At 40.0% G+C, this 27,188-nt stretch overlaps 1 protein-coding gene across 4 annotated transcripts in view; it reads right to left on the bottom strand.

Annotated features, from left to right (window-relative positions):
• TMEM240 (transmembrane protein 240) overlaps window positions 1-27,188 on the bottom strand; it is a 131,730-nt gene that overhangs the window by 26,512 nt on the left and 78,030 nt on the right. For all 4 annotated transcript variants that reach the window (XM_063436419.1, XM_063436421.1, XM_063436418.1 and 1 more), the window contains one exon: window positions 4,297-4,505. In XM_063436419.1, the coding sequence (XP_063292489.1) occupies window positions 4,297-4,505 (209 nt within the window). The remainder of the gene's footprint in view (window positions 1-4,296; window positions 4,506-27,188) is intronic.

The raw sequence follows: 27,188 nt of genomic DNA on the forward strand, positions 1-27,188 counted from the left end.
AAAAGACACACTTTATTCACAAATGCACTTACAGAATTGTAGTGTCAAATAGGCACATCAAGGTTCAGATGGAATGGTACATCCCAGTGGAGAAATCCAGAGGAGCAGAAAAACCAGGTGCATAAATAAAATCAACAATATAATAAAAAGTAAAAACTCTAGCACTAAAGAAAAAGCCCTACGCGTTTCGTTCATAAATGAACTTCCTCAGGGGCATCAGATATGAGGTCCTCCAAATGCAGGCATGAAATCAAGTCCAGAAACCTCCCTTTTAAATCCGTCCGGTTTGGCGCGAAAAAACCGACTCAGCCGCTCACTTCCGGGTTCGGACTGCTTCCGGTTACGTCATGCGTTCCGGAATTGCTGTCCAAGCCTCAGTTTCGTTTCGTTAGTCAGTTCGGAATTCAGACAAAGGGAAAGTTCCGTTGTACTTGGGCATTCAAACCCACAAGTCCATGGTAAAAGAGACAGATGTATTGCATAGATTAGCAGCATATCATATTATACCAGGAGCAATAGAAAATGAAATTACAAAGCTGATACTAATGTAAAGGAACATTATAGAACCCATAACTGGTGTAAAAAACCTTTGGGGGGAAATGAAATGAAGTATCTAAATAAAAATAAATAATGAAATATATGTATAGGTTATCATTAAGCCTAATCTGTTCAATTTATAAAATTAAACGGACCTAACCCAACAATATATAAAAAACTTAGACAGATGAGTAATAAATAAAGATGAAATGTAAATAATTACAAAAAACAAATCAAATCAAAATCAACATTTAAACCCATTGGTTTCATGGTTTTTAATGTATGGATCCAGTAACCCTCACGTTGTCTCAAAAACATCATTAGATCCCCACCTCTTTCGTTCAGAGTTACTTGTTCTATGCCTGTGCACTTGAGTGTATTAAAGCTAAAGATGGGACAGCTATTACAGTGTACCGGCACTGAGTGAGTCAAAAGACCCTTTTTGATGTTGTTTCTATGCTCCTGCAACCTTATTTTTAATTTCCTCCCAGTTCTTCCCACATATTGCATCCCACATCCACAAGTGAGGAGATATATTATATGTGTGGAGGAACAAGATATCTTATTTTTAATCTTAAATTTCATTTGCGTCTGTGTACTCACAAAATCAAAGACCGTACTAAAAAGGTGGCCACAACTTACACAATTCCCACATGTATAGAAACCTCCCTTTTGACTAGTGTGATCCTTCACCGATCGAAAAGCACTAGGGGCAAGGATTTGTTTTAAATTTGTGCCCTTTCTAAAAATAACTTTAGAAATATTGCCTTAAATAAGAAGAAAGACATGACTAGAAATCCTGCTTTCGATTTTTCCTTCAATACTCGGTACAATGGAAGAGCTTTCGATGTGCAGAGGATTATAAGGAAACATTGGGGGTTGTTAGTAGAGGATGATTTTCTGGGGAAACAGATACCTAAGGATCCCAAAGTTATTTTTAGAAAGGGCACAAATTTAAAACAAATCCTTGCCCCTAGTGCTTTTCGATCGGTGAAGGATCACACTAGTCAAAAGGGAGGTTTCTATACATGTGGGAATTGTGTAAGTTGTGGCCACCTTTTTAGTACGGTCTTTGATTTTGTGAGTACACAGACGCAAATGAAATTTAAGATTAAAAATAAGATATCTTGTTCCTCCACACATATAATATATCTCCTCACTTGTGGATGTGGGATGCAATATGTGGGAAGAACTGGGAGGAAATTAAAAATAAGGTTGCAGGAGCATAGAAACAACATCAAAAAGGGTCTTTTGACTCACTCAGTGCCGGTACACTGTAATAGCTGTCCCATCTTTAGCTTTAATACACTCAAGTGCACAGGCATAGAACAAGTAACTCTGAACGAAAGAGGTGGGGATCTAATGATGTTTTTGAGACAACGTGAGGGTTACTGGATCCATACATTAAAAACCATGAAACCAATGGGTTTAAATGTTGATTTTGATTTGATTTGTTTTTTGTAATTATTTACATTTCATCTTTATTTACTACTCATCTGTCTAAGTTTTTTATATATTGTTGGGTTCGGTCCGTTTAATTTTATAAATTGAACAGATTAGGCTTAATGATAACCTATACATATATTTCATTATTTATTTTTATTTAGATACTTCATTTCATTTCCCCCCAAAGGTTTTTTACACCAGTTATGGGTTCTATAATGTTCCTTTACATTAGTATCAGCTTTGTAATTTCATTTTCTATTGCTCCTGGTATAATATGATATGCTGCTAATCTATGCAATACATCTGTCTCTTTTACCATGGACTTGTGGGTTTGAATGCCCAAGTACAACGGAACTTTCCCTTTGTCTGAATTCCGAACTGACTAACGAAACGAAACTGAGGCTTGGACAGCAATTCCGGAACGCATGACGTAACCGGAAGCAGTCCGAACCCGGAAGTGAGCGGCTGAGTCGTTTTTTTCGCGCCAAACCGGACGGATTTAAAAGGGAGGTTTCTGGACTTGATTTCATGCCTGCATTTGGAGGACCTCATATCTGATGCCCCTGAGGAAGTTAATTTATGAACGAAACGCGTAGGGCTTTTTCTTTAGTGCTAGAGTTTTTACTTTTTATTATATTGTTGATTTTATTTATGCACCTGGTTTTTCTGCTCCTCTGGATTTCTCCACTGGGATGTACCATTCCATCTGAACCTTGATGTGCCTATTTGACACTACAATTCTGTAAGTGCATTTGTGAATAAAGTGTGTCTTTTTTACTTGGATACTCTGCACTATATTTTTTATTTCTTCCCTGTTATGCATGATTCTGATGGTCCACAAGTCCTGAATTCGTCACAGCAGTATATTTGATGTGCCTTCAATCAAACTGTTTTTGTGAGTGCAATCATTTAAACCACAATTATATTATTTTGCAACAGTATTGCGCTATGTCCTTCTCTATTATTTCTGTATTGTAGATTGCCATTTTTTTGGTATTTTGTTGTTATTGCCTTGAGGATATAAGAGGAATCCTTTGTCTACAATACAGCTAATTAAGGGTAAATTGTGTGTTTGTTTCACCCAATACCCACTAAGTGTGTTTGCTATCTACACACAGGTGAATGTACACTGTTTGTTTTTAACCATACAATTGATCTAGTAGAAGATTTCTATGTCAATTCCGTTTATTTATGATGAATGGGTTATTGGCTGTTCTTATATATATATATATTTATATAAAACACTTACTTTGAAGAAGTTTAATCTCTGAAAACAAAAGTAAACATACAGAAGGAAAGGTTTGTTAGTTGTGTTCATTTCAGGCATGCCAACGTTCTATAAAGAAATGTTAACTTAGTTTACGGCCCACTTTGAAATGGTTCTAATGAAAATGCACATTAATAAAAACAAAAATTTCTGACTGTAAATGTCATGCTTGGGCATAGCTGGGGTGAAATCATCGAAACCACATCTTACACCTTGTTAATGTATCACTTATAAACATTTCCAAGGATGGACAATAAAGAGCCAATCAGAAACCAGCTGATGTATCTACTGTTACATGTTAATTTCCAGTATAACTACACGCTATATACCGGTACTCAGAAATGGAAATTATAAAATATCAAGGGGCACTTTCTTCTTTAAACTAGACCAACTGCATTGCATCACTTTGCAAAGTCGGCGCACAATATGTGTTCACACAACCTAATGCTCCCAACACTGCAAGACTTACACTCGTGGGAGATCTACTATGTTCACAAATGTTTTGTTTATGTAGTTCTCCTAAAAGAGATATGATGCTAAACAAAATGTAAAATAAAAAAAAATAAAAAAATACAAAACATGTTCATACAGAAGGCACATACAGAGCCGGATTACCCATAAGGCGCCTGTGTCTGGGCCTGGAGCTCTGGCTCTGAGGGAGCCCTCCTTGAGCTAGGAGGGAGGTCAAAAGATCAAAAGTACAAACAACACTTTAGTGAATTAATCCTGAGATGCCAATTTACTAATGAATGGAACGTCTGTAGGTCATTCAAATACACACAGACCCAATATTCCCCACCACATATCAAATCTTTAGACAATGGCAAAAATAGCTAGATAAATATGTATAAGATAGACAGACAGACTCACACACACACAGATAGACAGACAGACAGATAATTATATTGTAGATTAATTTCACCTTTGTCTAGTGTAATATTTTTTTATTTTAAAGAAGCAGACAATATATGAAATAAGGTGACTTTAAATGTCTACATCATGCAACTATCTTAAAACAGCAAGGACAATGTACACAACGCACTTACCATACCGTCTGCTGGTCCGCCATGCCCTAACGGCGTAATGTAGAACCCCGTCCATCCACACCAGGAACCAGCTTATACAAAAACCCAACAAGAGTCCCAGCATCAGATCTATTTCCTGCTTTGTTACATTGTCGGTGACAAAGTAATTCTCTGAGGAATCCACCACCGATTGGTCTCCATCATATGGGATGACATAATGAACATGATACCTAGAAAACAAGAGGTTGAAGGACAGGAACAATTAATACAAAAAAAAAGGAGTCCCCAATTTGGAGATTTCCAGTTAAAAACAAAAACAAAAAAAAATGTACATTACAAACCTGTTCAGTCATGGCACAGCCAGGGCACATGTTAAAATGGAGAAGGAGAAAAATAAACATTGCTCCTGTTTCCCCTCATCATCATACTATGACCCACATTTAATATTTTTGGATATGCTTTTAAAATTATTTAATACTTTTGGACTAACTTTTAAAATGATTTGAAAATATTCAATTATAAGAAAAAAATGTCAAATATAAATAAATATATCAATATATAAAAATATATATTTAAAACAAAAAAACTTTTTTGATATATTAAATAAGTGTACAATGTATCCAAAACTATTCGACCATTTTAAAGCCTACCCAAAAATATATAAACGGGGACTATATTCAGTGAAGAAAAGATCTTCACTAACAAATACAATTTCATTAAAACATTTGCTAGCAATTTGTCACAATTCTGATACAAAATGTTACTGTCTACAAAGTAACGCCATGCCATTTTTGCATGACAGCTGCACTTTAACTATTTTAGACCCAAAATATGTAGAAACACACAGGCAGAAGGGAAATGTAATGTATGTCTACAGTAAGGTATAGTTTATTACATTCAAAAGTGGATTTTATTTTCCGATTTATATTTACAATGTTGGGCTAATTTATCATTTAGAACTCATGTCCACTTTATCTGCAATGGATCAGGGATCGAGAATCAAAATACCTACTTGCCTGGTAGCCATTGTCAAGTAAAAATTCAGCCCTGGTGAGTGTGTCAAGCTTGCAGTGTCGAGTAAGGTTTAGGCCTGGTTAGTAGTTGAGGACTTATAAATCATACAGCATACGTATTTAAATAATACACTTAAAGGGACACTATAGGCATCAACAATACATTAGATTAATGAAGCCGATTTAGTGTATACATGATGCCCCTGTAGTCTCAAGGTGCAATTCTCTGATATTTAGGAATTAAATTACTTTTGTTTCTGTCCATGCAGGTTTAGCCACACCTCCCCTTGCTATTACTGACACAGCCAACATGAAAAAAGCTTCCTCTATCTTCACGTGTATCGCTGTCCCATCTTATACCCAATATGTAACCACCTCAACTCACATATCTCTGTCCCATCTCACCCCCATTTGTCTCCACAACCTCTTGTGCCTGTCTCTAATTTCTAGGCTGCTGAAAGTGAACGCTCTGTCTCCCAGATGCTGCTCCTCTTAATAGGTGCGGTATGGACGCATTGCATGTGTGGAATGAGAGCAGAGGATGTGATGTCACATCCTTTCCCATTCTCTTATCCCACACAGAGCACTCATACTGCACCGCGCCAGGAGAGCAAAGAGACTTGTCAGGGAGCCTATAGCAGGGGAGAAGAGTTTGTAGAAGGTGTTAGGGGTATAGGTTGCAGGCCCCAAACCGCCAGAGGCCCGCTAGTATTACTAGAATAAAACATAATAATTATGCCGGGCAAGATGGGGAGATCTTTCGATTTAACAGTGAAATTAACAGTGATTTTAAAATTTTTTATTAAATGGTGTAAATTCCATAGAAGCTCCTTCCCACAAACATTTCCCATGGACTCCTAGAGTAGTGTGGAAGCTGGCCTCCCGCCCACCGACTATGGTCAAAGGCTGGGACATTGTTTGGAAGTTACCATGCCCAGCCGCTATTGGTAGCTTTCCCTTTGTGCCCCTGGTTCAGTATTTTCCCTTCATGCGAATGGAAGTGAACGCAAGCTTCCTGGTGGCCGTTCGCATGAACTAAATCCACAAATAGTCCTCAGCGGTAATTAGCCATGACCGCTATAGGACTAATTTTGGCATGACAACTTCATGGGTCCCGGTCTTCTTAGCGGGACTTAGTCGCGAATGTTATGGAACTGTTTTCTGCATGAGGTGACCGTGCGGTTCCAGGACAACCTGGTTCGGGGTTTTGAACCACTTTTTGGAGAGAAGGTGCCTGAGACTAAGGGACAGAAATGCTACCGGAGAGCCAAGCAGAGCACCCCGTATTGCGCCCGTAGGAGCTCCCAAAAGTTGACTGGCAAAAGCACCAAACGCCAATGGAACTATTTGGGGCATAGGACCACGTGTACGGCCGGTCAGAACTTTAACACGGTGGCATTTCCCCTACACTGCATGGATTGGAGCGCTATTTGGAGATCTTGGGCACTCAGTTCAGGGCTATTTGGGGATGAATTCTATGTAAGGTTATTTTATGTTTTTATTATGTTTTAGGGTACTTTTATGTTTTTATATTTTGTGTTGGGCTCTTGTGTTCCTGGGAGATAATTATCTTACTGGTCTTTAACGCAATTATCTCCCAGGCCCAGAGATTCCTGGGAGAGGCTTGTGTTGAATATAATAAAGACCCCCTGCTGCGGTCTGTGCATAAAAGGCCTAGTTTGGCTCATTAAAATCAGTTGTACTCCCAGAACTGTGTCGTCTAAGTACTGGGAGGGGAAGGGCAATTCACTACTCAGCACCTTGTTCCAGCTCGTTGAGGATTCGGCTGGGAAAGTCCTTGTAAGGACTACAGCTTCCAGGACTGTGTGTTTTTATTACTGTTTTTTATTTAGTTGCTTTTTATTGTTTGTAGGAAAATAAAATATTTCTGACTCAGGATTCATACATGTAGCACAATATATGTGTGACTATGCCATAGAACAATGAGATAAGCAAAACATGAATCATGGTGATAGATGGCCATTTTGTTTTCTGAATGATTTTTTTTTTTTTAAAGTTGATGAGAGTGTTGATATGTTGTGACTGTAGTGCAATGATTACACAATTTGATAATCTACAGAAACATACATGACCTAACACAGTCTAGGACTGGGGGCACCCAAAAAAGTAATAGTTGGTGATATAAACTGAAAAAGAAATCATTCCACCTCAAAATTTAAAGACATATTTTTCCCTTATGTAAAAATACACTATATCTCATTTAAGTAATTTAGGTGCATTACCCCTGTGTGTTTAACCCTGCAATGGAAAACAAGGCAATATAAGTTATTTCAATACTTTCTAATGTGAAAGCATTGTGATTGGCTGAGATCATCACTTCTGATGATGTCAGCCAAGGAGGAAGATCAGGGGCAGAGCCAGCACCAGCTGGTTCTGGAATAAAGGTAAGATTTTACTATATTTAGGGAGGCAAGGGGGGGGGGGGGGGTCGGCAGGGGGACTAGATAATGCTTTTAATAACATAGAGTCAGGAATACGTGTTTGTGTTCCTGACCCTATAGTGGTCCTTTAAGGCAGGTTATTACTTACTAACAAATAGCTAATTCAGTCAGAAGTAGTGATTACTGGTTACATATTCCAAATTTAGTGTTACAACCTCTTGTAAATCACTGCTCTCTCTATACACCATCTCAGTGTTTATTCACAATAATTTTACCACTTGCTTGTAAACAGTAAGATTTTTTACCAAATCGTGGCTCTCTGCATTATTGAAATTGTAATCAATGTGATGGCTATATGCAGAGTTAATAAACCGACTGACAGCAACAAATTAGTATCAGAGTAAACTACAGTTTGTTTACATTTGTCTTACATTTTGGTCATTCGGCCTTTTAGTAGATAGCTCCCTAATACCGTGGGAATAAGAGGGTGATCTACAAAGCGAAATCGGCACGAAATCCGATCTGAATTTCATTCATTCTAATGAAATTCCGATTCGAACGAAATACACGATTTTCATCCTAACACGAGTGGAACATTTTTACTTATTCTGTTATGATGAAATTTGCCGCAAACACAGAAAGAGAGGTGACTATTGTGGGAAAATGTCTTTGACCAAAGGAAATGGAGCACGTATCAAGCTCTTCCTCTGGGTCAAGGTTGGTCATAAATTTTAACATTTTAGGAATCTAGAGCAGCAATCTATACCCAAAACCACTGCTTTACTGTCATTTTAGATGGTATTTCTACATCATATAATTCACCTAAATGTTAAAATGATTATTTTTTTTAAAACAAACGATGTAGTGAAAGGGTTAAAGGAAGACATTGCCATAATTTATATGTAACAAAACAACTGGCCACACATTTTTATATTACTTCCCATTTAACCTCTATGTTCAGACCTTAAGCTGCTAACAATTTTGCTCTCTAATTTTGGCCTTTAATAGAAGGGTGCTTAGCAAGTGGAAGTTAATGGGTTAAATAACAATTTGAAGACAGCATTCGTCTTATTCTGTGTTATGATAACTTCCCCAGCGAATCCTTGCAGCTGGGTAGACCTGCTTGGGATGAGAGAAAATTGAAAGAACAAGTAACTGCAGGGAAGATGGAAAGAAAACACAGCACTCCAGGGGGTGAAAGCTACCCAAAGCAGCTGGGAGGAGAGGAAGTTACTCCAGACTCGGGAAATAATCGGGCATAACGCTCTGCAGGGAGTAATGGAAGGGGTGAAACGAAAAGGGCAGAGCGCATTCTTGGATGTTGATTGTGCTGCTTATACTGCAATACAGTGATGGGTGATCTTGGCACTTGAAGGAGCATTCTAAACATCATAACCACTACAGCATGTTGTAGTGGTTATGGTACAAGGAGGGTGGGCACCGATGAATTCCCCAGGTGCACGCGGGCTGTGCTCTCGCACACTGTGCTTCTAATGCGGATGTTAAACTTCTACAGTGTCGATTTCGTAACATTTTTTGTGGCCTTTATTAGCTGAGAGTGTCAGGTGACAGCAATTCTGTGCTATCCAAATTTGGATTAAATTGATATTGCTAATGCCAAAATGTAAGATTTGCATTAGCAATATGGCAAAAACGATTATGGGCACCTGTTGTACCCTTGCTTTCTATGAAACTCTTTGAAAATAGTTTGACACCCAACCAGGGAACAGCCCCCCTGCGGTTAACCTCTAGTAATAGTTACAGTGCTAAGAGTATACCCTCCTCCCCAATGTTTTAGAGGATCTCACTTCTTACTTGGAGTTTATCAATTGCTGCCCCTGCTTCCACTACAGCCTTCAGAGAGCCCAAAGCTTACTGTCTGACAAATCCCAGCAATGCATGGCTTAGCTCACTGGCTGAGAGGGATCAACTGACATAGCAGGAGCTCCCTGGTCACAGATTTGAGATGTGATTGACCCCTGTGAACCCCATGTAAGAAGTCAAAGCATCTAAAAATGGTTTAGCTCTTTACAATGAAGGGAGGGGGAGGGGGAAGGGTGTCAATCCTGGCACCATACCCACTACAGTGCACTGTAGAGGTTATGGTGCTTGGAGTTTCCTTAACGCATTATGTATAATGCAGTCCACTAATACCTGCCGAGCCAAAGATATCCATCACTGTTTGTGGCACCACAACGGCAAGTGTACAGGCCCAGGTCCAATATGGTAATTCAAATAATGATTTCTAACTCGCTGTAAGCCATGGAAAAAAAACTACTGACCTTTTACATTGCACATTTTGTATAACAACCTGTATTTATAAAGTATTTGGTTGTTTTTTTTCAAGGTACGCTGTATTCAGTTTTTACATGTTTGTATCAAACAAAGAAAACTTTGCTTGAAACAACCAATGTGGTACATTGAAACAAATAGCTATGTGGGTACATTGTATCCAGTTCTTCTCCTGTACCAGATATCTAAAAGGATTACATTTATTTACTGTGGACTAAGTTGTTTGCTGTTTTGGAGAGCAGCAGCAATTTGAAACCAACCAGGTTTGTCATCTTTCTGTTTGAATATATTTCCGGAGTTTGCAGTGCTGTATATTTTGTATACATAGTATAGTATATAGCCACTGGTACCGTAATTCATTTTTTTTTTTTTTTTTACCAGAGATAGGAAAAAAGGACATCAGACACAGATACACAAGTATAATTGGTGTGCAAAGAATGAGATCCAAGGAACACAGCCAATCAGGTGCCATGATTTTTGCAACCACAACCAAATCATTCACAAGTCACTATCTGACAATTAAAAGACAATATAAAAACTCAAGTAGTATAGTCATGTCTTGTTTGTGTTTATATGTCCTTCAAACTAAATCACAGGTCTCAGGAGTGAATATTTCAAGGTAAAGTAGAGAGGTTTAAAAAAGAAAATCACATTAAAATAACCCAGAACACTCTCTACACACACACACACACACGCATGCACACACAAACACCAACTGCATTAAATATATTGTGATTGAATGCAAGAGGTGACTGAGTAAGTTGCTTTAACTAAAGAATTTTGGACTTGGTTAAGACTTGAGTGCTTCATGTAGAAGGAATAGGATTGCGGAGAAGCAGAGAAAGCAGAGGAGACAAAAGGGATATGGGCACGAGAAGTACAGAAGGTAACGAAATAGGACACTATGCAGGAAGGCAAGCCTATATAAAACACAGATAGGGGGAGGACAGGCACATAAGAGGGAGGTGAAGAAGGGCCATTGGGACATGGTGAGAGGTCGGAGGACCATGAACTTATACAGCTACCGTACTCACAGAGAGGACTGCATGGCTCACATGGGCTTACAATGTGAAGCCTGCAATCCTCCCTGATCTTATGGTGGAAGTATAGGTTCAAGAGGTGGCCTGAAATCAACTACAATAAAAAATGCCTGGTTACAACTGTAATAGAGAAGAAAAATGACCGTCATGGCACAGAGAAATCTAAAACCAGCTGTAGGCATCAAGCCTGGTAGAAGGTCCAGGATGCAACAAAGAAGGGGTTCCCAAGAGGCCAATTGAATTCCTTAATAAATGCTGTACTAATTGTATGTATACCATTAAAGCAAGACGGGACAATTTAATGTGCACACAAGGAACTGGACAGTCATCGAACATCCAAGTTATGGAAAGCCTACTGGTTCTGGAGATCCCAATACAAGGTCTGGAGAAAGTATGCTCTAGCAAGCAATCATCACTTTTACTGCATACATTCTTTAAAAATTCATATTGTTCTGTCTACTCAATCCTCATATATCTCCATCCCCTCTATTCTCATTTTGTTCTTTGCAAAACCACTGTTTGCTATATCTTTTATCTAAATCTAGTATTTCGCTGGAAATTAGGCCAAAGTGAGGATAATATCCCATGCTGGTGTGCAAAATACTCCTATCGCCTTCAATGTAAATGAGGCAGCCATTCTAACCTACCTGCGCATTCCTACTTATATATTGCAATCCCTGGTGGAGCAGTTATATTATGTCAAGTTCAGTTGACAAACTCGTTTTCTTGGCAATCTAGTTTCCCCTTCTGTCAAGGCCCCCTCGCGCGGCACTGAAGGGGTTAATAACCCGTTCAGTCACTTACGTGGGTCCAGCCCCAATGTCCCTCAGCAGTGGCTCAGCTCCGCCCACACTCCTCCACCGCCGATGTCCGCCGGCGGGGGAGAACTAATGCGCATGCGTGGCAATGGCCGAGCTCGCATTAAAATCTCCCCATAGGAAAGCATTATTCAATGTTTTCCTACAAGGAAAATCTGACTCTGGAGGTCCACATGCAGAGCATGAGGATGTCCAGGGTCAGATAATGGATCAAAAGTCTGTTTGGATTCTGGAAGCCCTCTAGTGGCTGTTTGGTAGACAGCCGCTAGAGGAGGAGTTACTGGAGTTAAAAACTGCAATAATTACCACTGCAGGGTTAGGGGTGATGGGAGTTTCAATTAAGTGGTCTGGGTGCCTACAGTGTCCCTTTATGATGAATTCAAAGTAATTTTGAAATCAAGGACAAAGTAGCAAAACTGGAATAAAAAACTGAAACTTTTACAGTTTGGCTATTTTTGCCTTAATTTTGAAGTTTCCTTTGAAGTCACTTTGAATTCCAGACAATTCTCAATTTTTTTGTAAATAACTCTGTATTTTTTCTGAGAAGGAGAATTTTAACAATTTGGAGTTTAGTGAATAGCTCTGTCAGGGTTGTTACACACAGCAGCAAACAGCTGGGGCCAAATAAGAATATTAAAGGGATTCTATAGTGGAAGAAATGGAAGAACTATAAAGCTGTATTACTTTAGCCCTCTGATCCCCTATGTCCCTCACGCTCTCCCCCCACCCACTGACACCCGTTGTATACTCACCCGATTCCAGTGCTAATCTTATTTGCCGCTGGGTTGACATTCCGCCCCTTCCAACGTCATACAACTGGGAGAAGGCTAATGCGCATGCCTATAGGAAAGCATTGCTTCAATGCAGAGCTTGAGGACATCCAGCGTCTTAGTCTTTCAATGTAATTAACTTTGAAACTTGCAGTTTCTCGAAAATGGCAATGATTTACATTGCAGGACTAAGTGGAACTGGAAAACTGAATGTCTGAGCTAAGCTGAAGTGGTCTGGGTGCCTAGAGTGTCCATTTTAAGCAAAATTTAAGTGTATTTTTTATTTATTTATTATTATTACTAGCTTTTATAAAGTGACAACATATTCCGTAGTGCTGTACCATTAGGTGAGAACGTACAGCCAGGGCCCGACCGGGCCCCACGTGGAGCGGCGAAACTGCTGCAGGTGCATCTGCACCGGGGCCCATCAGGTGACCCAAGCATTTAGGGCCACTCGATGGGCCCTATATCTTCAGGGACCTGGTCAGCGCTGTGGGCGTGTAATTGCGCGACCGGGCCCCTTTAAAAAAAAAAGTGCTGCTGGGAGGAAGTGACGGACGGTCACTTCCTCCCAGCTTACTCCGCGTGGGAGGAGAGGGAGAGCAGAGACCAGGAGAGGACACCAGAGGCATCCATTCCCATCATCCCCAGCCACCCTCCTGCAACTTAAAGGTAAGAGGAGGGTGGCTGATTAATTAAGTGTGTGTGTATATGTATGTGTCTGCAAGTATGTATATATGTCTGTATGTATGTCTGTTTGTCAGTATGTATGTATGTCTGTATGTCTGTGTGTGTATGTCAGTATGTATGTATGTGTGTGTGTATGTCAATATGTGTGTGTGTGTATGTCAGTATGTATATATATCTGTATGTATGTCTGTTTGTCACTATGTATGTATGTCTGTGTGTGTGTATGTCAGTATGTGTGTGTGTGTGTATGTCAGTATGTATATATGTCTGTGTGTATGTATGTCAGTATGTCTGTATGTGTGAATGTGTCTATCTGTATGTATGTCTGTTTGTCAGTATGTATGTATGTCTGTGTATGTGTATGTGTCTGCAAGTATGTATGTATGTCTGTGTGTGTGTATGTCAGTATGTATGTCTGTGTGTGTGTCAGTATGAATATGTCTCTCAGTATGTATGTCAGTATGTATATATGTCTGTGTGTGTATGTCAGTATGTCTGTCTGTGTGTGTGTCAGTATGTATATATGTATGTGTGTATGTCTGTTTATCAGTATGTATGTATGTCTGTGTGTGTGTATGTCAGTATGTATGTGTGTGTGTATGTCAGCATGTATATGTTAAGACCTGCAGTGGTTATGGTACTGCGGTCTTCCATTCCTTTCCCAACAGCTGAGCCTAAGTGATTATAGCTACAGCAGGGAGTAGAGGAATAGTAGAGATGAATACAGCTTCCAAGACGATTCTCCCCAGCAAATAGAATATTCCCCAAACATGAGCCTAGACTTCATGAAGGGTGTAACAGGAATGATCTTTATTGAAAACAGGCTGGCTTTTATGAGAAATCCTCCTGCAAGAGGACCTCCCACAGCAAACAAATACTCTAGCCAATCATTATACAGTTTTGCACTAATACACGCCCTCCCTCTGCCTGGGAGATATTGAGATAAGTTAAGGAATAAATCAATTATCTCCAGGCAAAGGGCACACATTTTCCCCAAAAGTTAAAACACCCCTTTCCCCACAAGGCATCCCCACAAAATACATATCCCCTGATAGCCCCGATCTGGGGGACAAACATATCCAAATTTAACCCGTGTTCCCGGATCGGTTCAGGAGTTCTTAAAAAGTGTGGAAGTCATGTTTTACCGACCCCACACAAGGCTCCTGCCTAAAACAGTTCCACGAATTCAGCGTGTGCGGTCGGTCAATTAGGAAAAAGTCAAAAAACTGGCAAAATACCGAATAGATCCTCCTGGCTCATAGTAGCGATTGTTCCCCTTGTCTGCACGAACATAACTACCGAATGCCGCTCTTCTGGCTGTTCGGTAAGTGGGAGAAGCCGGCGTTCGGTAGTTTTCAGCGGTGGTTCGTGAGGTCGAGTGTCCGATTTTAGTTCCAGACACTCAACGACCAAGTCCCGCTGACTCCCCTCATGCGAACAAGATGGCCGCCATTTTCTTTTCCACGTGGCGTTCGGCTATACGAACAGCGGCCACCCAGGGAACACTTAATCAACGGTTCTTTTGAACTTAACAAGCCAGGAGGGTGGTCGGTGTTCGGTAGTTTCAAACTGCCGAACCAATATCCAGTATTCAGACAGTAAATAGGGGAAACACACGAATACAAAAGAAAATGTTAAAATAAAGTCAATTTTCTTCACAGTATATATATCTGTGTGTGTGTATGTCAGTATGTATGTCTGTGTGTGTCAGTATGTATATATGTCTGTATGTATGTCAGTATGTCTGTATGTATGTGTGTATGTGTCTATCTGTATGTGTGTGTGTATGTCAGTATGTATATATGTCTGTATGTATGTCTGTTTGTCAGTATGTATGTATGTCTGTGTATGTGTCCACAAGTATGTATGTATGTCAGTGTGTGTGCATGCCAGTATGTATGTCTGTAATATCGCAATCCCTGGTGGAGCACTTATATTATGTCAAGTTCAATTGACAAACTAATTTTCTTGGCACTATAGTTTCCCCTTCTGTCAAGGCCACCTCTCGCGGCACTGAAGGGGTTAGTAACCCGTTCAGTCACTTACGTGGGTCCAGCCCCAATGTCCCTCAGCAGTGGCTCAGCTCCGCCCACACTCCTCCACCGCCGACATCCGCCGGCGGGGGAGAACTAATGCGCATGAGCGGCAATGGCCGAGCTTGCATTAAAATCTCCTGTGTGTATGTCAGTATGTATGTCTGTGTGTCAGTATGTATATATGTCTGTGTGTATGTATGTCAGTATGTCTGTGTGTATGTGTATGTGTGTGTGTATGTCAGTATGTATATTTGTCTGTATGTATGTCTGTTTGTCAGTATGCATGTGTGTCTGCAAGTATGTATGTATGTCTATGTGTGTGTATGTCAGCATGCATGTATGTCAGTATGTATGTCTGTGTGTGTATATCAGTATGTATATATGTATGTGTGTGTGTCTGTGTGTATGTGTGTATGTATGTCTGTATGTGTGTATGTGTCTATCTGTATGTTTGTGTATGTGTCTATATGTATGTGTGTGTATGTCAGTATGTATATATGTCTGTCTGTGTGTGTATGTCAGTATGTATGTATGTATGTATATATCTATCAGTATGTATGTATGTCTGTGTGTGTGTATGTCAGTATGTCTGTATGTATGCCATTATGTATGTATGTATGTCAGTTTGTATGTATGTCTGTTTGTCAGTATGTATGTGTGTGTGTCTGTATGTCAGTATGTGTGTGTATCTGAATCTGTGTATGTGTCTATATGTGTGTATGTCTGTTTCAGTATTTGTGTCTGTTAGTATGTGTGTATCTTTCTTTGTGTGTGTCTGTGTCCTTTTGTGTCTGTGTGTGTGTATTTCTGTGGGTGGGATTTGGAGGCTGGGCTTGGAGGCGGGCACCCGGGGGCCCAGACTTTGTGCTGTGTTAGGGGCCCCACAATTTCTGATGGCGGCCCTGCGTACAGACAAATTAAAAAATGAAACAGAGTTCTGCCTGAAAGCTGAGATCTAACCATGGAAGCTATGTTATTTAAAGCACTCCTTTGCGCCGCACAATTTAATGATGGGGTCTTTGTGACAAAATAGTCCTAAATGAATACCTGTACGATCTCCAAAACTGCTATAGTGTATGAAAATAAATCCAAATTTTCAAATCCAAATGCTGAATCTTACGGAATTCAAACTGAACAGCAAAATTCTCCAACTTAGCTGTAATCAGACCTCAGCTATTTTAGCCTTAGGTTTTGCCATTTGAATTAAATTTGCTAAAAATTAGTGAAGAACCCTGAAAATATAGGCAGGTAGGGTAACCAAGGCAAACACATTGAAGGTCACAGGTCGATTTTAATCCTGCTGCCGTGTTTTCTATCCGAGCAGAATGGCTGTTTTAGTTCTATCCAGTGCTTCGTCTCCATCCCTGTCTACACCCAGCGGGGGATTATTGGCATATAATACTGCATCTGTGACTGCAACGTCTCTTACACAATGCACCAGAAAACAATGCACAGGTAGATAGGATAATGCGGAGCGAGTGATACCTTCTGCCAACAGGATTCTCCATCATACTTGAGACGAGATCTGGCTGAATGTGGATGAAAGTCAAATCTTTTACATAAATACCTATCAAAGACGCACAAATATTTTCTGTAAACAAAGAGCCGTACGGCTAAGTGCATTTTCAAGCAGGCACAATTTTAGAGACAATTTAATGTCACACACCTGCACAATCTGCTATAGCTGTTTAACGAAGATTGGCAAAGCAGGGATAGACGCGCTGAGCGTCCTGGCAGAATGCAGAGGGAGCTCTTCTGCAGAGCCTAGAAACAGGTGTGTTTTAGTGCCCCCCCCCCCCCCCCCCCCTACACATTTTAATAGCTCTATCTTCTACTGCTGCAGCCGACAACAGGTCTTTTCACAAAAGAACGTGCTTTGTATACATTATAGCTTCTTAAAGGACCACGCATTCATTTTTGGCAAAATGTGCTTTGATGGAAGAACCTGGAGAATAAGTGAAGCAGGACACATCATTCTGAATTTTAAGATTTATGTGTTGAACATGCAACCAGAAAACGTGCATTTTTTTTCCTAAATTTTATGTGGTCATCTGTGATGGATTTCAACACCCTCTAACATATTATTTACATTATAAACAAGATTATGCAATAAGGGAAATGCTCTATTTCTGTGAAGTTTGTTACCAATAATTCACCAGATTCACGGTACCTATTTTGGGCCTGAATGCATCTTTTAGATGCGACTTCCTCTCTTTCCTAGGAGCTCCATATTGTTGGTGTGTCTGGGTTTATAACAGAGCTACACAGCAATAATACGTCCGGTAACGTGCCTTTAAACTATGTGTGTTTAGAAACCAGTCTCTGTGAATAAAATGCATTGTTCTTGTTCTAAATTAAATTTTAGGTGCATTTATGGGTATTAGTAAGTCACCTGAAATGATCCTCCTGTTCAGCTCCCTCGCGCGCACCGCATTGATGCCGGAGCCGGAATATGACGTCACTCCAGCTCCGGCACCAGTAAGGGGTACGCGAGGGAGCTGAACAGGAGGATCCGTGCTCCCTCGCCGCCTGCAGGACCGGCTGCCCAGCAGCCCCACTGGACCCCAGGGAAATCTGGAATCCCCTCAGCACTCCCAAAGGTAGGGGGGCTGAGGGATTAAATAAAAAAAAATGTGAGTGTGTATGAGTGTTAGTGTGTGTGTTAGTTTTTGTGTTTCAGTGTGTGTGTGTGTGTGTCTGTTACTGAGTGGGTTAGTTGTGTGTTAGTTTGTGTGTGTCTGTTATTAAGTGTGTGTGTCTGTTAGTGAGTGTCAGTGAGTGTGTTAGTTTGTGTGTGTGTGTGTGTGTGTTACTGTGTGTGTGTGTGTGTTACTGTGTGTGTGTTACTGTGTGTGTTAGTTTGTATGTGTCTGTTATTGAGTGTGTGTCTGCTAGTGAGTGTCAGGGTGTGTGTGTTAGTTTTGTGTCAGTGAGTGTGTGTGTGTCAGTGAGTGTGTTACTGTGTGTGTCTGTTGCTGAGTGTGTTAGTTTGTGTGTTTCTGTTAGTGAGTGTCTGTTAGTGAGTCTGTTTGGTGTCTATTAGTGAGTGTGTGTTTGTCAGTGAGACCCCTGTGACCAGGTGCCCTTCGCCATGTGTTGCGCCCCTGGCCTGCACAGAGTAAACATCAGGGGGGTGATTTTCGGACCCGGGCCCGGGATCGTGTGTACGCCACTGCTCACACCCCTAAATTTAAAGTGTCCCTGTTTATCAATTTGAAATGTAAGGATGCATGTATGCTAGCACATTTTAAAAATGATATAATAATGTAAAAAACTGGGAAGTGGGGCAGAGCTGCAGTTCATTTAGTTTTTGAAAACAAATTCAACAAGTCTCTGACATACATGGCTGGGGCACCCACTGGGATGTTTCCTGGTGGGCTCTCCCTTTCTTGGGCTGCAGCTCTGGGCGAGCGGCTCTTGAGGTGGGGGTGCCCAGAGGAGCCCTGTCACAGGGGGCCCAGTAGGTGGCCATTTGGCCACCTTAGGGCACCCTTGAAGCTGTGCTAGGTATGACAGAGCAGACCTTTATGGCAGGTACCTGCACTGCCAACAAATGCCAGCGACCAGAGGAGAGGGGGTAGGAGAAGGCAGGCGGCGAGGAAGGTTGTTCTTGCAGCTTTCCACCCCTCCCTCACACGCCCTCTGTGATTCCGGAAGCCGGAATATGATGTCATTTCGGCCCCGGCATACTAAACAGCGCGCTGGAGGAGTGAGGAGCTGCCCCACACTGGACTCGAAGCTGATAGGGAGGCTGGATGGGCCTCAAAAAATAAAATTGTGTGACTCTGTGTGTCAGTGAGTGTGTGAGTTTGTGACTGTCCGTGAGTGTGTGTCTGTGTGTGTCTATCTCTCAGTGAGTGTGTGTGTGTGTTTCTCTGTTTGTGTGTCTGTTTGTTAGTGAGTAAGTGTATGTATGTCAGTGAGTGTCTGTGTGTGTGTGTGTGTGTCAGTGAGTGTCTGCCTGTGTGTGTGTATATGTGTGTGTCTGTCAGTGAGTGAGTGTATGTATGTTAGTGAGTGTTTGTCTGTGTGTGTGTGAGTGTGTCTGTCAGTGAGTGTATGTATGTCAGTAAGTGTCTGTTTGTGTGTGTGTCAGTGAGTGAGTGTATGTCTGTCAGTGGGTGTGTGTGTGTCAGTGAGGGAGTGTATGTCTGTCAGTAAGTGTCAGTGAGTGTATGTGTGTGTGTGTCTGTCTGTCAGTGAGTGAGTAAGTGTATGTTTGTCAGTGAGTGTCAGTGAGTGTCTGTGTGTGTGTGTCTGTCTGTCAGTGAGTGAGTGAGTAAGTGTATGTTTGTCAGTGAGTGTCAGTGAATGTCTGTGTGTGTGTGTGTGTGTCAGTGAGTGAGTGTATGTCTGTCAGTGAGTGAGTGAGTGTGTGTGTCTGTCAGTGTGTGTGTGTCTGTCAGTGAATGAGTATATGTCTGTCAGTGAGTTTGTGTGTGTGTGTCACTGAGTGAGTGTATGTCTGTCAGTGAGTGTGTGTCTGTCAGTGAGTGTGTGTGTCTGCAAGTGTGTGTCTGTCAGTGAGTGAGTGACATGAGGGGGCGGCAAAATGGCTCTTTGCCTAGGGCGGCAGAAATCCGTGCACCGGCACGACTGGCATATACTCACTAAATATTAAATTGTAGTGAACAATTAGGAGAAGCTGAAATATAATGAAATCAGAAGGATGTATATTTTACATGTCAGGAAAATTGGGCTGCCTTTTGGTTGCAATTTTGTTAAGCGATTTTCATTTAAACTAATGAGATCCATTTTAACATAGCAGAGATCCAATTAGCTAAGTTCGGTTATCATTCAGCTGGTAGTGATATCAGACAAATGTTATAGCAATTGTGAGTGCATATATACCAGTACACTACCTCTGAGTATCAAACAATATTTGCACTATGTTTTATCCTCTATTCTAGGTACATCAGCAGAATCCCTAAAATATCCTATCCTTTACACTATTCTACTAAACGGTTATCAACTGGGAAATAACCTTGGGAGCTGTGTACCCAGAAGTTAAGTTTTTTTCAATCACTTTGTTTCACGGGTAATTTTGTTTGTATAAATGTTATAGCAAATCTGGTGTCTAGTAAATAAATCTCATAGTAAGGCACTGTGTAGGCTGGTTTGCCAAGATTACCATGCCATAGGTCAATGATGGCTAATATTGGTAGATTTTTGGGAATTCCATTTTAGGTTCGTTGGTTGCTCTGTTCTGTACGGTAAAGATTATTCAAAATTCTTGTTGAACTAGATCTAACACATTACACAATCCAGATGCAAAGCTAATTTTAAACTAAAGTCTTAAGTGCTTTACTGAGGGCTGAATGCCACGGCAGATGTTTCGGGATTATAATAGTCCCCTTTTCTCAATGTTCACGTGCCCCCTATCTAATTTTATCAACTTCTATTTTAACTGAGGTAGGCTAAGTGCTACATAATTTATTTAATGCCATATCTTAAAGACTTGGATAAAAGATTTGGGAGGATGTACGAGTTCATAGCCAGCAATGATTCAAGCCATTGTTTTCGACAGCCGGAGGTTTGAGTTAAAATTACAGAGTAACTCTTGCATTGTATGTTTAATAGTCTGCTCCTTTTCTCCCTGTATCCATTCCCAAAGGCTGCAAATTGGCATTGAAACTCCAACAAGTCTCCTTTTAATTCTGTGATTCATGGAATATATGCAATCAATAGTCTAATCACAATGCCATCACTACACTAAAATGACAAATAAAGATTAGAAAACAAGCAGACTGTGAACTTAGAGATCCTCTTGGTCGGTAAATGCCACCATACACATATTAGCAGTTCTGAGTAGTGTCATTCATGAAAAAACATTAATGTAACTACTTGGAAAGCTGCAGATTTTATAAGTTTTAAAGTTTCTATACAATATAACATTCTGTAACTATGGCAGACTAGAATAAACGTAAAGAAATGCAATTGTATTAAATGTAGTATAAAACAAAGACATTGAATGTAGCACCAATTTACTTTTTTATAAATCTTTACTAAAATCTCAATTGAAATATGAATTGAAGGGTTGTGTATTACTGTGAATCTGGGAAATTATTGGTAACAAACTTCAAATAAATAGAGCATTTTCCTTATTGCATCCTTTTTGTAATGTAAATTTGTATCTTCGGTGAGATCTAAATACAGCGCCCTCCACTAATACTGGCATCCTTGGTAATTATGAGCAAAGAAGAGTGTTAAAAAAATAGTCTTTATTATTTAACATTTTGATTTTTTGTGCAAAAAAGTACACAAGAGTACTCTGCTCTCATGGATATCAAAATATTGCAGACACAACATAAGTTTATGAAAAAAAACTATTATTTGTTAAATATATGTGTGGCACAATTATTGGCACCCTTTCAGTCAATGGTTTGGGCTAATGCCAAGATAACAGTTCTGAATCTTCTCCTATAATGCCTGATGAGGTGGTTGAATACATGCCAAGGGATCTGAGATCATTCCTCTATACAGAATCTCTCCAGAGCCTTCAAATTCCACGGTTGATGCTGGTGGACTCTCCTCTTAGGTTTACCCCACAGATTTTCCATGGGGTTTAAGTCAGAAGACTGGGATGGCCATGATTTTGTGGTTAGTAAACCATAGTTGTGCTGATTTTCATGTATGTATTTGAATTTGAATGTATTTGAATCATTGTCCTGCTGGACGATCCAACCAGGGTCCATTTTGAAGGAACACTATAGTGACAGGAATACAAACGTTTAACCTCAGTTCTGTACATTGTGCAGCACTGACCCAGGAAGCACCTCTAAAGGCCATTTAAATGACTGCCACTGGAGGTGTCCCTGAGCAGTGTTTACATTAAATAGGCCTGCAGGGACATGCTATACACACCAGAACATCTACATTAAGCTGTAGTTGTTCTGGTGACGATAGTGTCTCTTAAAGCTTTCTAATCGAGGCAGTCAGGTGTTCATTTAATATCTGTTGATAAAGTATATGATGCCATGTATTCTAACAAAATGTCCAGGTCCTCTGGCAAAAAAACAGGAACCGCCATATTTAACCGCGGGCTTTTCCATATGGCTACCTCTCTGTGTGCACCAAAACCACCTCTGGTGTTTATTGCCAAAAAGCTGTATTTTAGTTCCATTCGACGACAGAACCCAATCCCACTTGAAGTTCCAGTAGTGACTGGCAAACTGAAGATGCTTGAGTTTGATTTTGGATGAGAGTAAAGGCTTTTTTCTTGAGACCCTTCCAAATAACTTGTGGTGATGTAGGTGCTGTTGAATTGTAGTTTTGAAAACTTCCTGGCCCCAAGACGCAACTAACTTCTGCTATTCTGCAGATATGATCCTTGGAGATATTTTGGCCACTCGAACCAGTGTGTTGAGACAAGATAGACACATCCTCTCCCAGTGTGATTCATTCCAGTTAACTGGAATTTTTTAATTAATGCCCTTATGGTGGAATGTTATCTATTTTCTTATAGCAACTTCCCAATTTTGTAAAGCTCAACAACCTTTTAGAGCACATCACAGCTATATTCCTTGGTCTTACCCATTGTAATGAATGATTAAGGGAATTTGGCCTCCGTGTTACCTCAAATATATAAACCTGTGAAACAGGAAATCATGGTTGGACAATTTCTTGTTCCCAGTCAACCAGGTGTACTAAAAAAATGTAAAATATCAATGGGAATATACTTCAAACAAATGTTTCTCCTATGAATTTAAAAGGTGCCAATAGTTGTGCCACACATATATTTAAAAAAATATTTCATTTGCTCATATTTACCAAGGGTGCCAATATAATAGAAGGGCACTGTATTTGCAAGATGAACTGAATGAGGCCTTTGGGATTGTTATTGTAGAAGGCAGAAAGTTACCCTTAGTGATTTAAGAAAAAGTATTTTGCATTAAGGAATTGGAAGGAGTTTTGACCTTAAGAATAATAAATAGGATTAAATGTCTAGCTGGGCTGTGTTAATAGAAAAAGGTTAACAGACCAGGGCTTTCTTGTTTAACTAGCCATTGGCTGATGAAAATTCAGCAATGACAATTAAAAATTTACCCTTGGTGAGTGCTCCATTGATTGCCTAGGCTTGCAGTGGTGATCACGGTTTAGGTCTGCCTACTTGCGCAGGACTTAAACTTTAGAGCCCTAATGTAGACAAAGGAGTTAATATTAATTTAGTGGGATATGCAGAGTTAAATAATTAGACAATGTATGCATGTGGATGCATTTACCATAAGTATCATGGGAATGTAGTAGCCATTTTTGTCCCATTTTACTTTTTACAGATTAAAAGAAAAATCAAAATCTAGTTGACCATTTACTGCGTCTGAAAGAATAGGTTATAAAGCACTGTCCTCTGCCTTTGATATCCTCGCAATGATTTTTAAACCAACAACTACATTGCTCAACATATTTTTTTCCTGTAATCAATTAGTTTTGTAAACTGTCTGGCCGCTAAATCAATACAGCAAAATCTGAACTGCTAAATGTACTCCTCTCCAGCTGTACTTGAAACGTGTGCTTTATAAAATCTCTGCCTTGACGCAAGCTCATAATTTTTAACTTTGGAGTTCATTCAGTGTAAGGAGTTTGCCTTATAATTCAAAACTTTACAAAATAGCATAATAAGGTTCTACAGTATCATGTATAAAGATAAGATTACAAAAATTAGTAAATTATGAGAAAATCACCATTCCACGTTTCTGGAGACATTAAAAAAAATTGTTAAAAAAGAAAACATTTATTTGAGTTTTTTTTTTAATGTTTCCCTGATTGCGTTATTGTCCCATAATACATAGTTCACCACTACGTGAGTATGGATAGATAAACAGATATACAATAAATAGACATTTTAGATGCAAATATCTTGGTGTTAAACAAAAACTGCTCACTATATACTCGCAGGACTGTGCTTTAAAAGGTCTGGTCTGGGCCTTGTGATCCTGTCATTTTAACTCTTCATTGTAAAATATTACTGATTTGTAGAAGGAGCAATATTTACATTGTAGGGTTAAATACATCTTTAGTTGCTGTTTTCATCACAGTCATTAGAGAAGCTTCTGCCTCCAGAACTGAGTCAAACTCGGTCCTGCAATCTAATGGTGCTCACTTTAGCAGTGGTGTACTAAGGGCGGGCAGGTGAGAGGTGGTTCAACACAGTGACAAGTGTCAGAGGGGAGTACAGCACCCCCCCCCTTCCCTCCCCCCCCCCTCCTGCAGTGCAGGCACCTTTCTCACGGGGTTCTGTTTAATGTGGCAGGGTGCCAATGGAGCTGCTGTGATCACTCTACACTCATTTTCCATCTCTCTCAAATGCTCTGTACTGTTGCTGGAGCAGGGATATCATGTCACCCCACCGCTGACAACAGCACAGGGCAATAAGGAGCTGGGAAATCAGTTCACAGAGACTCATCTCAGAAGCACCCTTCTGGACCCCAGGGATGAGGTCCCCAGGAATGAGATTGAGGGTTGCAGAGTGACAAAAATATCTCTGTACAAACTGGATCGGGGTCGGGGGTAGGGGGGGTCAAAATACATTTCTGCCTCGGTTGCCATGTGATCTGCATAAAAGCATTTGATTGGAGGAGCGTGGCGTTGTGCCACACATGTGTATCTCCAATCCATGCTCCTCTATGAGAAGCATCGGATTATACAAGATGGAAGGCATGTTGAAGTCTTCCGATGCGGAGTGGGCAGCTTCAGTGGAAGAGTCTCAATAAAGGAAATCTTTATTTGACTTGAAATTTAATCAGCAAAGAGGGGGGGCTGTTGTTACAGTGATAGGAGGGAACCTATATTATAAACAAATTGATAATTATTTTTCAGGACTATGGGTTTCCTTTAAAAAAAAAGTCTTAATTTGTAGAACCTGAAATGAAGATTTTGGTTTTGAAACTGTGATGAACTTTCCGATTATACAAAAGGTGTTTTCGTGATTTAAATGAAGTATCTTTTGAAATTCTGTGAGAGCCCAGTTTTGTTTTGTTTTTTTAATGGTTTTGCTTTTTGAAAAGGATACTCGACCAGTTCCGTTTGTGGGGTATTATAGGATAATTCAGGGAGTTTAAACGCAGCTACTACATCTGAAAGAATTAGACTCAATCCAAATCTGTAGGGCACAGCACAATTCAAATCTGTAAACATAGCACAATTCAAGTTTGTAAGCCTCAGCACACCCAAGTTGACTTGTCAAGAGTCGTACAGCAGCATCACAAATAGGCAACATTTTGACACAGCTGGGTCTTTGTCATGTTTTAAAGATGTTCAAAGCCTGACAACATCACAGCTGGGGGAAAATATTGTCTATTTGTGATGCTAATATAATAATTCAAGATTTGAATCTTCTTTATATCAGGAAAAAATGGGACCCTGATGCAGCATGGATTTTAAAGAGGTAGAGCTGACTTTGTGCTGGGAATTAAATAAACAGAAGGAAGAGGAATACATTGAGAGCAGAGCTACGAAAAGAAAGAAAGCTACGAACCTGTAATAAATATGGAGTGGAATGTAAGGAAGTACTTTCTCCCAGTACATCTGTGAACAAAATAAATCAGTGTACTGCTAAAAATATACATAATATCATATTATGTTTATATTTTGATGCACATTGATTGGCCCATTTCCTTGCCTTTTCGATATGCTCTTTTGATTCCAGATTGACATTCGGCAGAGCCGAACTGACATCCAACCGTATTTCGTCTTTTTCTAAAAATGTTCTATCTTCAGAAAAAATGATTTGGCAGAACTGAACTTTCTCACCGTTCACCAATCTTGTACTATACAAGTTATGGTATTGTACAGAGTGTGTGTGGGGTAATGTTAACATGTGAGTTTGGTTAGGTGTCAGTATGTATGTAAATTCCGGAGAGTTTGTGATGGGTAGAATCTGTGTTTGTATGTATGTAGGTGTCAGAGGGTAGGTAGGTAGACTTTAGAATATAAACATGTTTGATCAGGTAAATAAAAGAAACTGATAATGCACTAAATGACGCATCATGCATATAATTAATATATATCACATCAATGTCTCGGTATGGTCATTGAGTATGCGATAAATATTGAATATGATCTAAGAGCACCCAGTAGAAGGTATAAAGATGGCTGTAGCAGCAGTGGAGGCAAAATGATGCGGAGATGGAGAGCAATAGTCAGAGCAATAGTCACCAATAATGTGGCATTACCAACACACTTACAGCATTATTTAAAGTTAGAATTTAAAGGGAATTTCATATTTAAGGGTAGAGAGCTGAACTGACAGCATAGTTGCCTTACAGAATTTTACCTTAAAGGGACACTCCAGTCCCCTAGAACTGTTTAGCTTGCTGAAAAGCTGTATGTATCAAGAGTGTGTCCTGTTTTTTTTTCATTTTGAAAATAGTGCAGATTTCAATAGAAATTGACACTTTTGTAAATTAACCTTGTTACACCCTCCAGGTTGTCAATCAGACAGTCCTGTTACTTCCTGGTCGTATAGCTCAGTGGAGCTAAACTCAAGAAGCAGGAATTGCTCAGAGCACCTGCTCTGCAAAGACTTTTCATTGAGCTGCATTGGGAAGTCTGTGATTTTATTAACGACACAGAGGCTCCTATTATGCTGCATTCTTTCCTTTATTTCCCTCAGCAGCAAAGAAAAAAGTATAACATTAACTCAGTATGATAACAATAAATAGCATGAGAGGTATATCTTCCTAGCGACAGGAACAGCCAGTCAGATTCCACGCCTCATAATAGGCGGTGATCACTAAACAAATTCCTCTTTCTTTGCTGCTCCCTCAGTTAAGTATACCAGGTCCGACTGTTTTTCTTAACTTTTTCTTGATATTCTCCTAATTGTGTAGTTTTATTGCATAATTCCATGTTTA

The sequence above is a fragment of the Pelobates fuscus genome, chromosome 11 (assembly GCF_036172605.1).
Source record: "Pelobates fuscus isolate aPelFus1 chromosome 11, aPelFus1.pri, whole genome shotgun sequence".
NCBI lineage: Eukaryota > Metazoa > Chordata > Amphibia > Anura > Pelobatidae > Pelobates > Pelobates fuscus.